The sequence below is a fragment of the Nematolebias whitei genome, chromosome 20, assembly GCF_014905685.2.
Source record: "Nematolebias whitei isolate Nwh7 chromosome 20, NemWhi1, whole genome shotgun sequence".
In the NCBI taxonomy this organism is placed as follows: domain Eukaryota; kingdom Metazoa; phylum Chordata; class Actinopteri; order Cyprinodontiformes; family Rivulidae; genus Nematolebias; species Nematolebias whitei.
This window is the reverse complement of record NC_056517.1, coordinates 11,259,720-11,277,602: the sequence shown is the minus strand read 5'-3', so window position 1 is coordinate 11,277,602 and position 17,883 is coordinate 11,259,720. Positions and strand designations below refer to the sequence as shown.

At 41.5% G+C, this 17,883-nt stretch overlaps 1 protein-coding gene across 1 annotated transcript in view; it reads left to right on the top strand.

Moving 5' to 3' along the window:
• Nucleotides 1-2,631: 2,631 nt before the first annotated feature.
• adarb2 (adenosine deaminase RNA specific B2 (inactive)) overlaps nucleotides 2,632-17,883 on the top strand; it is a 150,143-nt gene continuing 134,891 nt past the window's right edge. Inside the window, 3 exon segments of the mRNA XM_037694423.1 lie at nucleotides 2,632-2,647; nucleotides 2,792-2,875; nucleotides 5,057-5,991. Coding sequence (XP_037550351.1) covers nucleotides 2,632-2,647; nucleotides 2,792-2,875; nucleotides 5,057-5,991 — 1,035 coding nt within the window.

Here is a 17,883-nt window from a genome sequence, read left to right as displayed (position 1 = left end):
ATATATATATATATATATATATATATATATATATATATATATATATAGCACCGGCTCGAGGACCCCTTGGAGTCTGGGTACCCCAGTTCGAGAACCACTAATCTATACTAGCCAAAATATATTAATTTATTTTTTAAATCCATCCATCCATCCATCCATCAATTTTACCCGCTTCTTCCTTTTCAGGTCGTGGAGTTCACTAGTGTCCATGTCCTGCAGTCACTGTGCAAGAGGCTGGGACATCCTGGACAGGTCTCCAGTCCATCACAGGGACACAGAGACAAACGAGACAAACTATCATTCGCAAAGACTTAATAACGTCAAGTTTCATCTCTGTTAAATCTGTCATCTGATAAGAGTAATATTCTGGCCTACAGGGCAGAGTTGGTAACATTTGCTATGCTGATGGTCAGATGTCATGATATCGCTGATATTCATTATTTGTACTGTTATAAGTTTGGTAGCTTGAATTTTAAACTTTAAAGTTTTAAGGCCTTAAGTAAAACTTTTAAGGTTTGAAGTAAAGAATTGAAGGCCTACCATACCTTGAAGGAATGCATCATATTGTCCATCACTTGTCATGCCAGCCTTTTGATTTAAAATAGAGCTGCGATTTCGAACCCGGGCCCGGTCCGACTTGACCTGACCCAAAATTCAGTCCAGGTCAGGCCAAAATTAAGTGCTTGATGTGCGGGCGGGGTCGATCTCTGGCTTTGATGCAGTTTTAAAACAGGAGAACTCACTCTACAAAGCCAATACAGTGAAACGTGCAGATGTATGTCAGTTCAGGTGCGCGCAAAGGTCCGATCGACCGGTTGAAAGAGGTAAAAAACAATCATAAGCTTCAGGTGGACAACCGGATCATCAGCCGCATGCGTTCGCTGACCGGCTGGATGGATCATGGGCTGCACGTGTCCCCCTCCACCCTGCTGTTATCTGCAGTGAAGGAAGCAGCATCTGAAACACAAAAGCCAAAGTGAGCAACGTGTTTAATTAAAATAGACTTGTTTTATATTTTTCCATATAATTTTGCTGTAAAAATGTTTTTGTTCATCTGTATAATAGCCTATTTTTAGAGTTCATTTTTTTAGGCTATTTGTCTATGTTAATATCAATTTGGTGACCTCTTAATAATTCAATTCAATTCAAAAATACTTTATTAATCCCAAAGGGAAATTAAATGTTGTTGTGACTCATTATCCTCGTTTCATTAAGAGATGTTATAGTTGCCAATTGCTGTAGACAGGAAGGATCTCTTGTAAAGGTCTGTCCCACTGCGGAGAAAATGGTGGCAGATGCCATTCAATCTGTCCACCCAGACTCGGCTGGGCTCCCGGTTCCCCCGGGCTACAGGACCGCCTGAATGCCAGGCAGAACTCCTCCCAGAGTGATGGCCACTCCTCCCAGCAGTTCCTCGTCATTGCGGAAAGCCAACTGCCGATGTTGGGGGACAATCCCAGTCCTTCTGCTGTCACGAGTCAAGTTTCCTGCCAGTTCCAGGATCTGAGGGGTCAGGCACTTGTGCACAGCTAGCAGGTAGACGGGAATGCATTCACGTAGCCTCCTTTTCAACTCATTTGAGATTTGGGGCTGCAGCTGAGATATCATTTGAGCTTTCGAGAACAAGAATTCTTATATCTCCCTTTCTTTGAAATACGTTTTAAAAACTATCATGTCAAACAGATTTGCTTACAAAAGCAGTAAAAGCTTAATTAAAAAAAAGTTGGTTGTTTTTTCTGGTTCAGGCCTGTAATTAATTTGTAATGTAATTGTTAATTGGTCGGGTCGAACTCAGAAAAAAATGGCTACAGGCTGGGGCCGGGTTGGGTCGGATTTTTTAGGCCTGAATGCAACTCCAATTTAAAATCATTATATGCTGATGATGAGCAGATTTATATTGATATTGAGATCTTGTGAAATGTGTTAGTTCTCCAAAAACATTAATGTGACTCAGTTACCACCATGTCCATTTAACTCAATATTTGTAATATTAAATAAGTTATTGTCTTTTTGTGCTGTTAAGGCTGATTAGCTGTGGTGGACGTCTTGAATATGATTGATAAACATGAATCAATTGATAAAAGCAATGAAATTAATACTTTCTGAAAGTTAATGGAATCCATGCAGTTGTCATGATATATTTTGTAAACAAACAAATACAGCTGACTTTATTGGTTAAAGACAAAATTTGAAAAGCAGATTTTAAGTGATCAGTCTGAACCTGAAGCATGTGTTGGGAATCATTTTCAGTCACTACCACAGCTTAATATCTGTCAAAGTCTCTGTGCTATAGCCATTTATGTGGTTGCTAAATTTGCTTAGCGATGGCTGCCACCTTGAATGGATTCGACTCCAAATGGTAAATGGTTGTCGACCTACATCTAATGATTACTTTCTGAGATATACTCAAATTCATCCACTGCGATAATTTAGTAGATAGACACATGAACTGACATGGGCCAAAACCTTATTCCGTCCTTTCACCTTCAGCAGCAGGTGATAAATATGACAAAATGACAACAGTACAGGCTTTACATTTTTATTTTGATCATTGTTGTTCCTATGTAGGCTTTAAAAATGGTCCATGTGTCATTTAGACATCTCTGTAGTATAAAGGTTAATGCACAGGTGATGGAGCAACAGCCTCGTGAGCTCACTCCTGCTCCTGTATGCATCATCTCTGTCCTCGAGTCATTCCAGCAATGATCCCCGACTTTAATCAATAAAAACATCAAAACATCAGCAGAGCTGCCCTCTTGTTGACTCTGTGTGTCTCTTGTCTCTCCTCCAGAGAAAGTCAGTATGCTGTCAGCATTGATCGCCCCCTTCAAATACATGAGCCCAGGGACCAGCACCGAGGACGAGGACAGTTTAAGTAAGCTGCCGCCTCTTATTCTTTCTGTCAGCACTAATGCTCCAGGAGACAGGTCGAATGGAGAACTCAAATCTGTGTTACTTGTGTGATTTGTTATTTGGGAAACGAGCTCTTTGATTATAAAATCTTTGATTTTTAAGAACAAGGGTGATGTACAGAGTTGTAGCAACTACAGGGGAATTACGTTGAAGATCTGGGAGAGAGTTGTAGAAGCAAGACTTAGACAAGAGATGACTATTTGTGAGCAGCAGTATGGTTTTATGCCAAGAACACCGCATATGCCATCTTTGATTTAAGGATGCTGATGGAGAAGTACAGAGAGGGTCAGAAAGAACTCCAGTGTGTCTTTGTGGATTTAGAAAAAGCATATGACAGAATGCCAAGAGAGGAGGTGTGGTATTGCATGAGGAAATCTGGAGTGGCAGAAAAGTATGTTAGACTGGTACAGGACATGTATGAGGACAGCAGGACAGTGGTGAGATGTGCTGTAGGAGTGACAGATAACTCAAAGGTGGAGGAGGGAGTGCATCAAGGATCGTCTCTGAGCCCCTTCTTGTTTGCTCTGGTGATGGACCGACTAACAGATGAGGTCAAGCAGGAATCCCCGTGGACTATGATGTTTGCTGATGACATTGTGATTTGTGGTGAGAACAGAGAAGAGTTGGAAGAGAACTTGGAGAGGTGGTGGTATGCACTTGAAAGAAGAGGAATGAAAGTCAGCCGTAGTAAGACAGAGTACGTGTGTGAATGAGAGGGAGGCTGGTGGAACAGTGAGGCTACAAGGAGCAGAGGTCACAAAGGTGCAAGACTTCAAGTACTTGGGGTCTACTGTCCAAGAGAATGGGGAATGTGGTAAAGAAGTTTAAAAGAATTTCCAGGCAGGATGGAGTGGATGGAGAAAAGTTTCAGGAGTGATTTGTGACAAAAAGGTGTCAGCAAAGGTCAAAGGAAAAGTTTACAATACAATGGTGAGACCAGCTATATTGTATGGTCTAGAGACAGAGACATGGACAAAAAGACAAGAGAAAGAATTGGAAGTGGCAGAAATGAAGATGTTGAGGTTCTCCTTAGGAGTGACAAGGATGGATAAGTTTAGGAATGAGATCATCAGAGGTACAGCACAGGTTGAACAACTGGGAGATAAAGTTAGAGAGGACACACTGAGATGGTTTGGATATGTCCAGAGAAGGGACAGTGGGTATATTGGTAGAAGGATGTTAGAAATGTAGCTCCCAGGAAAAAGACAAAGAGGAGATACAGTATATGGATGCAGTTAGAGAGGACATGGAGGTAGTTAGAGTGAGGACAGAGGATACAGAGGACAGAGCTGGAGGAGGATAACTCGCTGTGGAGACCCCTGAAGAGGTAAAAGCTGAAAGAAGAAGAAGAAGAGCTCTTTGATTACAAAAGACTGTCATCTTATGGGTTTAAAGCAGAATTTTTTTTTTAAATTGAACTAATAAATGATTAATTTAAATGTTCCTGATGAATAATTTAAACAAATGTGTATTCTGATTTTTGAGCTACATGGCTTCCATCACACCATTAAATTATTTTAGCACTATCCAAACTTCCTAGTTTTATTCTTCTACCATGAGAAATGTGATACACCACCACTTCCCTGTATCGAGATCTGAAGAGTGTTTCACAGCTGCTCAGGCTCAGCTTTTACTGAGGATCGAGTGTGAAATAAAGCAAGCTGCACTCTTTTTTCCATCATCCTTTCTTGGAAAGTCTACCACTCGAAGCAATCCCTGCCGCTCCACCCCCATTGCAAATAGGATTGATGTTCTGCTGTAGCCATGGGGGCCAACGTTTCCTGCTCACGACTCAGCTTCAGAACCAATTTGGAGTCAGATTACAGGATGATTTGGCAGATAACATCACCATTTTAGGGGATTTGTATTTGGTTTTTAAAATACTTACATATAATAGAGCCCTGTGGTACAAAGTGGGCTCAGCTCCGGGAGTTGATTGTAGACGTGTTCATTATGATTTCATTGTGTTTCAAGTGGCTCAATCTGCCTAGAGAGATTTTCCCTGATTCATTTTGTTTAGCCTGGATGAGCAGGACTGTTGCACAATCACACTTTCTGTTCAATTTTTTTGGTGTATTTTTTATCACTTTCATTGAATTGTTCCTGTTTTGTTGTTGTTTGTTGTTGTTTTTTTTCATTGCAGGCACCAGCAGTACGGAGGTTAAGGAAAACCGTAATATTGGGAACTTGGAGGATTCTGGGGAGTCACTTTTCTGCTCCGAGTCCACCAGAAGTGGAAGTTCGGGTCTGAAGAGGAAACGGCCACTGGAGGAAGACAAAAACGGGCACCTGTGTCAACTCCGTCTGATTTATAAGAAACTGTCCTGGTCTGAGGCTCCAAAGAATGCACTCATGCAGCTGAATGAGCTTCGTCCGGGCCTGCAGTACCGCATGGTGTCCCAGATGGGACCGGTCCATGCTCCTGTGTTCTCCATCGCTGTGGAGGTTAACGGACTGACCTTTGAAGGCACGGGACCAACGAAGAAAAAAGCTAAGATGAGGGCAGCAGAGCTGGCACTCAAGTCCTTTGTTCAGTTCCCCAACGCTCCTCAGGCCCACCTGGCGATGGGAAACATCTCAAACCCCTCGGCCGACTTCACATCCGACCAGGCTGAGTTCCCAGACACGCTTTTCAAAGAATTTGAGCCTTCGCCATGCTCCGACGACCTCTCTTTCTGCAACTCAGCAAGCGAGAGTGAGCTGCTGTCGAGCGAGCTACTCAGACATGGACGGCTGCTTCGACACACACTGGACCTCATGGTCCAGGCTCAGCAGAGGCTTGGAGGGATTATTCCAGAGCCTGAGGTTCCCAAGAGTCCAGTGACTTTGCTCAACGAGCTCCGGCCTGGCCTGCGCTACGCCTGTCTGTCAGAGCGAGCAGAAGGACGGAGGTTGCGGAGCTTTGTGATGGCGGTGCGTGTGGACGGACGTATATTTGAGGGCTGTGGACGCAGCAAGAAGCTTGCCAAGACTCAGGCAGCCCAGTGTGCTCTTCAGGCCCTCTTCAACATCAGAACGGCCCCTGAGGGGAGGACTGGCCTCAAAGCCAGCAGGAAGAGTTGCCCTCATTTACCCCAGGTGAGTGGAGACCCATCCCCAGCACCTGCCTTCTGTTAAGCTTCCTTGGCATCCACTCAGCTCCCTACAGAGGCCTGTAATGACCAACACAGCAGGCATGCAGCAAAAATCACAATAAATTCCAACAAGTAATTAAGCTAGAAAAGGCCATGGGAGCTAAAGAAAGGGTAGAAATGGGGAAACAGTGGCAGTAAGCTGAAGAGGAGTAAGAAAACAGGAGTTTATCCGTTGTCAGAAACACAATGTTAACTAGAGGAACTGCATTTCCTGTGTAAATGCAGCGTGAATGCTTATTGCAAAAGAACTTGCTGAGAAACAGCTGAAATTGGCTAAAAGCATGGTGAATTGTAGCTGAATTGGAAGAACAAGCCTAAGTTAGCACAAGAACGCAGAAAGAACACATATTCACTCAATTAGGTATAAATTGGTATAAATGAGCACAAAAGTAGAAAATTAACTATTAAAAAAAAGCTGCAATTATCAAAAAATGTCTGAAAAGTAGCTGAAAGGCAGAAAGATGCTTAAACTATAAAAAGGAACTGGAAAGAGCTGAAATGAACTCAAAAATGTGGAATTAACTGAAAAAGCTAAAATTAACATGAAACAGCTAAATAGTAGCTGAAATAACAGAAAAACCTAAAACTAGCAGAGATAAGCTGAAAGGAGCATAACAAGAAGAAATTAACAGAAAGATTTTAATTAGGCTGAAAGGAGCATAAATTTCTACCAAAAAATTGAATTTGTCTGAAAACAGCTGAAATTAGCTAAAAAATATAAAAAGATAGCTGGAAAAAGTAGAACAAGCTTAAATTAACAGAAGAAACAGAAAGAACATGTGTTTGCTGAAAGAAGAAAAATTGAGTGCAAAATGTGGAAATTATTTGAAATAAACTGAAATTTGTAAAAAAAAAAAAAAAAAAACAGTTGAATAGTAGCTAAAAAGCAGAAAGAGTGGAGAAGTGGAGAGAGCACATTTTTGCTGAATTAGGCTGAAAAAGTTGTAATGAGTGCAAATAAAGCAAAAAGAGCTGAAATGAGCTTAAAATGTGGAATTAGCCAAAAAGGCTAAAATTAGCATAAACAGCTAAATAGTAGCTGAAATAGCAGAAAAAGCTGAACTTGCAGAAATAAGCTGAAAGGAGCATAACACATTGAAATTAGCAGAAAGAAGTTAGAAGAAGCACAAAGATTTAGTTATCAAAAATAATCTGAAAGGAGAAGAAAACAGCTAAAATTAGCTGAATGTATCTGAATAAAAGTTTAAATTTGCAGAAGGAAGCTGAACGAAGCTGAAGCAGAACAAAATGTGAAAGGAGCAGTAAAATGTTGTAAACAGATCTAAAGATGTGAAGGATGGAAAATGAGCTCAATTCATTTTCTGTGAGGAAAAAATATCAGAAAAGGCTAAATGCTTCAAAAAGCTAAAGTTGCACCAGTACCAAAAAGTCATAGCAGAATTTTCCTGAAAGAGCTGAACATTTTGATTTATGATTTGTTGAACTAACTTGAAAACTACGGGAAGAGAATCAAAAAATATACGGAAGAAAAATGGACCACAGTGAATGCTTGTATTAAAATGAATGTTGTAGATTAGTGTGCATCACGTAGGCTCTGCAAAGCAGGATCCTGGTAAATAATATCTGTTTGTTGGGCTGTTTAAATAGAAAAACAAGTAAATGAAGCTAATTACTATCTGGGTGACTCTGACTGCAGAACTCTCTATAATAACCCAAATGATTTTTTTCTCTTGTGTTTGCAGAGATGCGATTGTGAAGGTTTTGTAATTTTGCAAGATCTGTTTTCTCATGTGTGACATCACAATGTCTACAAACCTTAATTCAATCTGTTGCCCAAAGGAAATGGAAAAGCAAAGAGCAAATCCACAAACAAACCGCTGAGACCAATCCTGTGCTCATTTAGCCAAATATTTAAATGGGAATCAGAGCGAGGAAACTGGTTCTGAAAAACTGGGAGTGAATTGTAGAGCCTGAAGGTTTGGCGGCTGGACTGGCTGCTCTTGTTGACAGATATTCCTGCTGAACTTCATCTCAGTTACACAGTTTCACTCAAAATGAGTGCATAAATGATTACATTAATACGTATTTAATGAAAGCACCATATTTCTGTCTCTATCACAAATACGACTGGCTAAATAAAACTTTACGGTTCAAACAGATTTACAATAAAAACATCATTCAACATTTAAATGTGCCGCAGAAAGATGGATTTGGAATGACTGAACTGGGATATTTATTTATGTTTTTATACGTTTGCACTTTAAGTTTTATTATATGTGAAGGTTTTACCTCACAATGGTCCGCTTTCAAAAATGTTGCCAACAAAATCTTCTTAATGAATATTACACATTTTATTCATTTTACTCGTCTCTATTTTGACATTTTTGTTTTCTTATCTCTCTCACGACTGAATAACTTGTTTGTGGGTTTTTTTTTTTGTTGTTTGTTTGTTTTTTCTCAAATGCCCTCCAGCTCCAACTATCATTGACTCCCACTGTATCTGTGCATAGATTGTTTTCAGAACTGGAAGTGCTGTGTATTACTGTTATTTAACCAGTCAAATCCCACTGAGATCACAGATCTCTTCTGAAGGCAGCCTGCATCATTTTGGACAGTGGGAGGAAACCCACACAAACACAACAACATGAAACTGCTCACAGAAAAAACAAAGTCCAGGTCAATCAGGGGATTGAACCCAGGCCCTTCTTGTTGTGAGGTAATAGTGCTAACCACTAAACCAGGGGTGCCCAATATATCAATCTGATCTACTGGTTGATCTTAAAGGTATTCTGGGTAGATGGCATGGTGTTAAAAACAGACATCTGTCATCATCTATGAAATTTGTCTGTTGATTGACAGACAGGGCAGCCAGTCTGAGGCCCCGTTTACACGACGTGAAACTTTTTTGGCCGTTCTTTTACAGACAACATCCTCATTCTCTCTGAGAGATTTTCAGGGGAACCCCCCCGAGATATGAAATGCTCCAAGTGTGAAGTGGCACATGCACACTACAGGCGGCTGCAGTCCAAAGTTTTTCTGCTCTAACAACAGTTATAATAAATATAACAAGTTATAATACAAATATAACAAGTTATAATAAATAACAAGTTATAATAAATGGCAGAGAGCAGATTGTTTTTGTGCTGCTCACACTTTTTCAACATGTAGGAGCAAAACTAATAAAATCCAGGCTCCAAAGAGACGCGAGTGTGTTCACCAGTTTGGAACAGAGTTGCATTTGGGTACAAAAAATTTGACCCAGCCCGTAGCCATAATTTCCGAACCCCACCCAATCCAATGAATTAACAGTAATTACGGGTCCAAACCCGACATGTTTAGTTAAGCTTTGACTGCTTATATAGTTTTTAACGGTCGGCGGACGCACGTGGCTGAGTAAAATGGGGCAGCTGATCGGAGCTGAGGGGGTGTTTGTCATTTCATGGCCGTCGAAGTGCATTAAATGTTTCCCCTGTTTCTGCCTGCATTCTGCATTATTCAGACACGGACCCTGCTCTATGTCAGATATTTTGTTATCTCACCTGTTTGGGTTGGCCTCGCGCGTCAGCTGAGAGAGGGCTGAATGAATGTCCATTTGGGCTTTGATGGATCGCTGCCTGGCAGTAGTCCATCTGAAGCTTAACTAAACTTTTTTTTAAACTTCTTTCAACCAGCTGGCCGGTCAGCGCACGGTCAAATGGCTGCGTGTGGCTGGTGGATGTATGGTAAGCCATGTCGCCATATAATTGGATCATCAGCCATGTGCATCCGCTGACGCAATCAAAAGCCCGACCCCCCCCCCCCACACACACACACACACACACACACACATACACACACCCCACATCCGGCACTATATTATGGCCCGGCCTGCCCCAAATTCAGGTTGGGCCAGGCCGGGCTTCGGGTCTGGGTTAGAAATGACAGCTCTAGTTTGGACGTAACTGTCATACAGACACTGCATACGCAATGAATGCAGCTGAGCCCTGCATAAGGGTTGCCAGATAAAATTAAAATGTCTTATTTACCCCTCCTTTTCTGTGCACATTCAACAAACACAACGCACACCTCATCTTAGAATATCTTTACTCAGCACATATGACAGTTTAGGTTAAAATACTATCATTTTAAAGCCACAGTACTATAGTTCATAATTTCTTATCTGGAAACCTGAATAACAGAAATTACAGGGTTTTCTTGTACACCCACTCATTTTTTGTTTATTACCCCCAGTAAACAATGAAAAAACACTAACGTTTCCTGAGGTTGTTCTGTGTAAACAGGGCCTTATAGCAGGTACATCACTTTGACTTGGTCATTTTAAAAGGAACTGCATGATGAAAAAGTCTGGACACCCCTGACCTAAACCATCATGCTGCCCAACATAACCTGCCATATTGTATAGGCTACACAAAACATTGCAAACAGAAATTTACAAGTTAACCATCCAACATTTCTACCACTTGGGCTTCAAGAACATTTTCAAAATATGAATAGTTTTAAGCTGGGACTGAGACAGCCAGAACGCTTTTTTGTGCCGACTTAAAGTGTTTTTAAAGACTCATTTCTGTACGGACCAAGAGGGCGCATCTAATACAAGACAAGTGATTTGTGAACAGTAAAAAAGGCAGCTTCAATATGGGCTAGTTTTTGGGGCTATTTTGCATTTTTATGAAAGTGTCTTACTTAAAATGTGTTACACCATTACAGTTACAGTTTGCCTAAAGCATGCTTTCTTAGTTTGGTTTCTGTCTACCTGTCTTGTTAAGAGTGCTGCCAGTGAGCAAGAGATACAGAAGTGTGGTTACCATGGTGACCCTGATGAGAGACTGGCAACAGTCACATCATCTTAAAAAAAACCTCTTCTGTTCATGCTTCTTCTACAGTTTAGACATAAAGATGACAATACTTTGTCAGCTTAGATCATTACAGAAGTTACTCCCAAACTTTTATTGAGCTTTGGAGATGAAAGTTCATGGATGTTGGAGTTTTTGGTATTAGATGTGTTGACCAGTTTATTGAGAAATTTCCTTTTTTATGCTTTTGTTGACATAGACGTAAACTTTATATCCAGGTTGGGCATGTTGACAACTAAAAGCAACATTAAATTGTCCCTCCGTCCTATTATAAAGCATAAGGTACGTGTAAACCATTTTCCTCCTGGGGTCTTGAAGTGAGAAATTAAGCCGTTCACATCCAAAATATCATCTCCCTGAAGTCTTTTCCTCAAAGCTTTCTTTCTACTCGCCGTGCCCCGTGTAGGACGTGTGTTGTGTTAACGTTCTCTCTGAGCCTTGAAGTAATAAACTGGCAAGAGTGTCCTTCCCCAGAGCAAAACATCAACCCAACAAACCTGCACATGTTTGCCTGGGAGAAAACTTCTTCTTTCCCCTCTCCCTGCCACGGTACCTAAAAGGATTTTAAAGGGATTTGCTGCACCCATTTAGTTCCAGAAAGCACTCGCTTATGGAATTTCTTGAAAGTCAACCGTGCTGTCTGCCAGCCTAAAAAAAAAAAAAAAAAAACATTTTTATTGGTAAAGGACAAAGATAATTCCTACAGTGTTTTTGTATTTATGTGTGTGTGAGTAGATTTTGGGTTATGTTGCAAACTGCTTATATTCAGAGTCTATGTTCACATGTGAGTCAGTCATGTTGCCAGGCGTTGATTGCAAGGACAGTGGTTGAGTACCCCGCAGATGTGATGCATACTGTGGGGGTGGTGCCAGTAAAGCCTGGGGGTAGTGCGGATGGTATAGCGTTATGCCAACTTATTAACACCCGCTCAGACTGTTCTCTTTCCTTAGAAAACCTTCAAGCTCTACCTGTTGCTGATATGGGTATGCTTAAAATCCTCTGCAAGTTACCAGAAAAATATTAAACTATTATACTACTATAAGAAGCATACAAGTGTGCTCATAATAAACTGTTCTGCTGTAAGAACTGTCATGTTTCTGCTCAGTGACGTGAAGCGTTGGCATTAAAGAGCTGTTTATCCTCAAACAAGGACTTTCATTTTCTGTTCCTTCATTTGACTTTTTATCTGGGGAAATCAAACCGGCCAACACTTCTCACCATGTAAACAGTCACTGTCTTTATTCAGAGCTGAGAGACTTGTATTGATTGCTTTAAGTGCCTTGCTCAGCAGCACAGCTATGATGGTAAATGGAAAATATGTTGTTTTTCTCTTTATTTTTCTTCAATTTAAACAGATGTATTATTTTTAAGTACCAGATCATTCTATTATATACAATATGTTGTAACAAATTTATGATTTAGTGTGTATAAGTTAGCCATTTACAATTTCAGTTCAGTTTATTTATATAGCACCAAATCACAACAGAAGTTGTCTCAGGGCACTGAAAAGGAACATTCACATATGTACAAAAGCCAATTAGTAAAGTTATCTATCTAAGGAAGCAGCAGACTCATTGGATCTTCACTTCGTCACAGTCTCCCATCCTGAGCAAGCACAAAGGAGACAGTGGAAAGGAAAAACTCCCTTTTAACAGGAAGAAACTTCCAGCAGAACCACGCTTAGGACAAGCAGCCATCTGCTTCGACTGGCTGGGATTTTCCGAGATCTAGTAAAATCTAGGTAAGGTTGTCACCACTGCTGCACAGTCACACTTAAAAAATTGATATAAACTCACTTACAAAACTATCAACCAAACAAAAAATGAGCAGAATGCTGACGTCCCTGTCGCTGAGCGATTTGAAAAGAGAATGTTTGTACTTCCTGTCTGGTATTGAATAAGGAAGGAATTAAAAAAAACTTGATGTGTTTGGTGGAAGATATTCAAGTGGGGAGGAGTTACACTGTGTAGAAGAACAGAGGGAGGTTTTAAGGATTTTATGTTTTCTTTGCTTGTCCGAGGCAGCACAGAGTGAAGGATCCTGGCAAGTGGAGGGAGCGATTTTACCATACCATTTTATTTATAGAGCACTTAAAACAGTGACAAGGCCAATCAAAGTGCTGCACAAACAGAAAAACAGGCAACACACAAAGCAATATATAAAATGAAGTAAATCAGAATATAGACATAAAAACGTTGCAGATAATAAATATAATGACTAACCAGTGTGGAGTGTACAGGTTCAAAACACAGAACATCTGGTGTTGAAAGCTACTGAATAGTAGTGGGTTTTTAAACAGGATTTGAAAACCGAGAGGGAGGGGGCCTGTCTGACAAGCACAGGTAACTCGTTCCAAAGTCTTGGGCCTGCTACATAGAAGGCCCTGTCACCTCTGCGTTTAAGACGAGTTCCTGGAACTGTGAGAAGTAACTGGTCCACTGACCTCAGAGAACGTGGTGTGACATATGGCTGTAGCAGATCAGATAGATGGGGGGGGGGGGGGGGGACTGTTCAGCGATTTGTAGACATACAGGAGTGTTTTGAACTGGATTCAAAGGTGTACCGGTAACCAGTGCAGGGAGTCCAAGACTGGTGTAATGTGCTCTCTTTTGCCTGTACTGGTTAAAAATCGGACTGCTGCATTCTGGACCAGTTGTAGTCGTGCGGAGGTTTGACTGATACCAAACAGGAGCGAATATCAGTAATCAAGCCTAGATGTAATGAATGCATGTATTACTGTATCCAGGTTATTTTTGGACAATATGGGCTTCAGCTTAGAAAGTTGCCTCAGTTGGAAAAAACATGATTTAACAATTGTTTAACTGATTGTTAAGTTTCAGGGAAGGGTCCGTTATCACTCCCAGATATGTGACTCTTTGTTTTTCTGACAGGGCTAGAGCGGAAAGGTCGATGCAGTGGTTCGTGATTGTATCGTTGGGAGGGAACAACATTATTTCAGACTTCTTTTCATTGAAACTTAAAAAATTTAAAGCCATCAAGTCCCTGATGTCAGCCAGGCAGTCGAGCAGAAGTTGAATAGTGCATGTACAATTGTGTCTTGGGGGAAGTAAATTTGACAGTCATCGGCATAGAAGTAAAAGGGTGTGTTGTGTTTCCAGAAAATAGCACCAAGTGGCAGCAGGTATAAAGAGAATAGGAGGGGAGCCAGGATGGACCCCTGCAGAACCCCCCATTTAAGGTCTGCCGCGGCAGAACTAAAATCTTTGTTGGAAACACAAAAGGATCTGTCAGCGAGATTGAGGGCTGACCCTGTGATGCCCACCCACTGTTCCAACCTAGCAATGAGGATCTCATGGTCGATAGTAGGGGTTGAACGACTACATAATTTTTAAACTCGACATTAACATAATAAAACTCGAGTAGAACTAGAGTAGTTGATGACGTCATAGGATCTCAAGATGAAATAAATAAATAAATAAATAATAAAACCACAAAAAACGTCATTTATTATTTACCAAAAAAAAGACCATCAAACATTGGGAGAGTATATTATGCTCCTACCATTTATCATACTGCAAATAAGTCACAGGAAAACCAAACTATTAGTTATTATTATTAAGCTTCAAAAGTAAAAGAAATAATGTGCAGCACATCAAAAATGAAATTAAAAACAGTGGAGCGGACGACCACCCCGCACCACCACCAGCTGTGGTGCGCATTAGGTTTAGAGATAAATATGTTTATAGGTTTTTTTATAGGTTTAGAGATTAATATTTTTTGTTTTTTGTTTGTGAAACAAAGTCAGAAGGAAGCTGTTCTGGTTTGGTCGATTGGACCCGGTGTTACACCATATTCTGTGACCTGCAACAGTGCATGCAACACCACCCCCTACGGTCACAATATACAGTGGTCACATAAATTGGTATAACACTGGTTTGCAACGCGCTCCAAAACAGTCAGGAAGTTGAATCATTTTCTGTTTCCTTACGTTAGTTGAACCAGAAGATTCATCTTTAGTGAAATATTTCCATACTAGTGATGCATTTCTACCTGTTTGCCAAGACTGGGCCTGCTCCGCTCAGTCCATCTGCTGGGAGGAATCCATTTGGTTGCTTCTACTAGTAGCCCGGTGCAGATCACATGACACGTGATGCAATGACGTAACTGCGACGTAATGACGTCACTGCGAATACTCGACATGAAATTTAAAACTCGATAGATATCCTAAGAATCGACCTGTCGATTACTCGAGTAGTCTGTTAAAGCCCTAGTCGATAGTGTCAAAAGCGGACGTAAGGTCCAATAGGACAAGCAGCACCGTATCACCAGTATCTGTGGATAAGAAGATGTCATTAAAAACTTTCAGTAAAGCAGTTTCAGTGCTGTGGAGAGGTTTAAAACCAGATTGAAATAGCTCTAGGATAGCGTGATCATCCAGGAAGCACTTCAGCTGGGACTCAACTATTTTCTTCAGTAGTTTAGAAACAAATGGGAGTCTGGAGACAGGCCGGAAGTTGGATACGACTGAGGGGTCAAGGTTTGGTTTTTTCAGGAGAGGCTGGACAGCAACATGTTTAAAGGTTTTTGGCACCGCGCCAGTGGATAAACTACTGTTTACTATAGCCAGGACGGATGGACCTAGAGTAGGAAAAACCTCCTTTAGTAGTCGAGGGGGGACCACATCTAAGGGGGAACCAGAAGGTTTCAAGCTGCACATGACCTGCTCTAGAGAAGATAGAGTGATGGGTTCAAAATGGTCAAATAGAGCTGCAGATTGAGGTGGGATGTATGGGTCATGAGTTGGAGGGGAAATGAGAGCCCGAGTGGTCGCAATTTTTTCTAAAAAGAAATGTAGGAAGTTCTCGCACAGCTCAGTCGAGGCTTCCAGAGGTGATGGTTCAGTGAGGTGGAGAACAGAGTTTAGGGTAGAGAAGAGGACACGTGGGTTGTGGGAGTTTGAGACAATGATATCAGAAAAGTATTTGGATTTAACAGCTTTTACTGTTTTCTGATAAAGATGCCAACTCTCTTTTAGTATTTGAAAAGAGACCTGCAGCCTGTCTTTCCTCCATTTACACTCCACCCTCCTGCACTGCTGCCTAATGGCCTTGGGGATGTCATTCAGCCAAGGTTCTGCTCTGAGTTTTGATTTTCTAGTTTTAACCGGAGCAGCATGATCTAGAAACTTTAAGCAGACAAAGTTGAACTGGGATGTCATCTCCTCAGTGGTGGTGAGAAACACCGGGGGCTGAATTATCATTTCAGAATTGTAAACATCTGTGAAACATGCGGCAGTGAAGTGGTTAATGGTCTGGCTGCAACGTGCAGGAGCGCACGGCTTAGGAGTTAGACGGGGGAGGGTGAACTCAAACCGGACTGGCATGTGGTCTGAAAAAACATTGTCACCGATTTCAAGATTACTAACAGTCACATCAAGAGTTCAAACAAGGTCCAGTGTATGTCTGTGCTCTTGGGTGGGACCGTTAACATGCTGAGTAAGATTAAATGAGTCCAATAAATCTAAAAAGTCCTTAACCAAGGGCTTCTCCTGACAGCACACATGCAAATTAAAGTCCCCAATAATTAAAATATGATCATATTTTGATGTGATTTCAGCCAAGAAATCAGAAAATTAATTTATGAAATCCTTAGTCCGAGGTGGGAGGTAGACGAGTGCGCATAAAGTTGAAGGCGAATGGCTGAGTTCAAAGACGCTCAGCTCAAAGCTGGCGCAGGAAGCCGGGATGGGCAGTTGTTTACAGTCAAAAGTTGGTATGAATATTGCCTGATGGCCGCGGTGTGTTAAAATACAGACAGTTCGGTGGCAATAATTCCGTCAAGGCACTGGACTCACCAGGAGACATCCAAGTCTCGGTGATGCAGAGAAAGTCCAAATCATGCTCTTGAAAGTAGTCCCTGAGAATAAAAATTTTGTTGGTAATAGATCTTGCGTTGACCACACATCCTGATACTGTCCAAGATAGACCCAGCAGCGGTGGAGGGAGCGCGAGCCAGCGGCCGTAGATTTTTGATAACAGCCCCTCCAGGTCGTCCCGTGCACCGCGCTAGCCGACAACTCCTGTTGTTTACCCGGTCCGGACGCACGGGAAGCTGGCTATGGAAACCATGACCATCAGCTGGAGAGGAAGATGCAGCACGCAAGGCTTTAAGCTTTACCAGCCGGCCAGCACGTTTTCCCCAGTGTCTGGAGCGATATCTCCGGGCAGGCAGGTGAGGAGCGCAGCAAAGGTAAACAGGCACGTCTGCCAGCAGTGGGGTGGGGGTGGGGGGTGGGGGGGGTTCCAGCATTACGCTCATATTGATCCAAATAAGCGACATAAGCAGTGCAAAATCGAAGATCCTGAAGCTATTATCGGTCATACACCTGTAGCAAGTTTATGTCCCAGATGAAAAACGAACAAAACACAAATTATACGAACACCGTCAGCAGAGGTGGATTGCAAGCCATGTACACGGGCGCCATCTTACCAGAAGTCTCTCATTTTAGCCAACACCAGGTGCATAGGTGAAGGCAGGGGGTGGCCAATGGTGGCCTTAGCTGCCATAAATTAATCTTCTGCCACCCCAAGGACCACCCCAATCATTTAAGGAAACTTTGCTTTCAAGTTTTATATTGCAAAGAAGTACAGTATCCTCAAATTACAGGATTTACAAATAAACACACACACACACACCCTCCACACATACACACATAGCAGTGGCCATCTTGAATTTTAATGTTGCAACCCAATTTTCACTAATGACCTTTTTTACACCTAAATGCAGCCACACACTAAAACAGAAGTTGTTTTGTTGCTTGTTTTTACCAGCCATTTGAGGAAACTACACTTTTAAACAAATAACAGCTAGAAAGCACAGTTTCCTCAAATGAGTGGGGTGGCTGATATAAAGTAGTCCCTCCTTTATCGCAGGGGATCCGTACCCTGAAGCCCAACTATAAGTTAAAAACCACAAATTAGGAATAGTATTACAAGTAGTAAGTAGTAGTTGGTTGATAGATAGATAGATAGATAGATAGATAGATAGATAGATAGATAGAT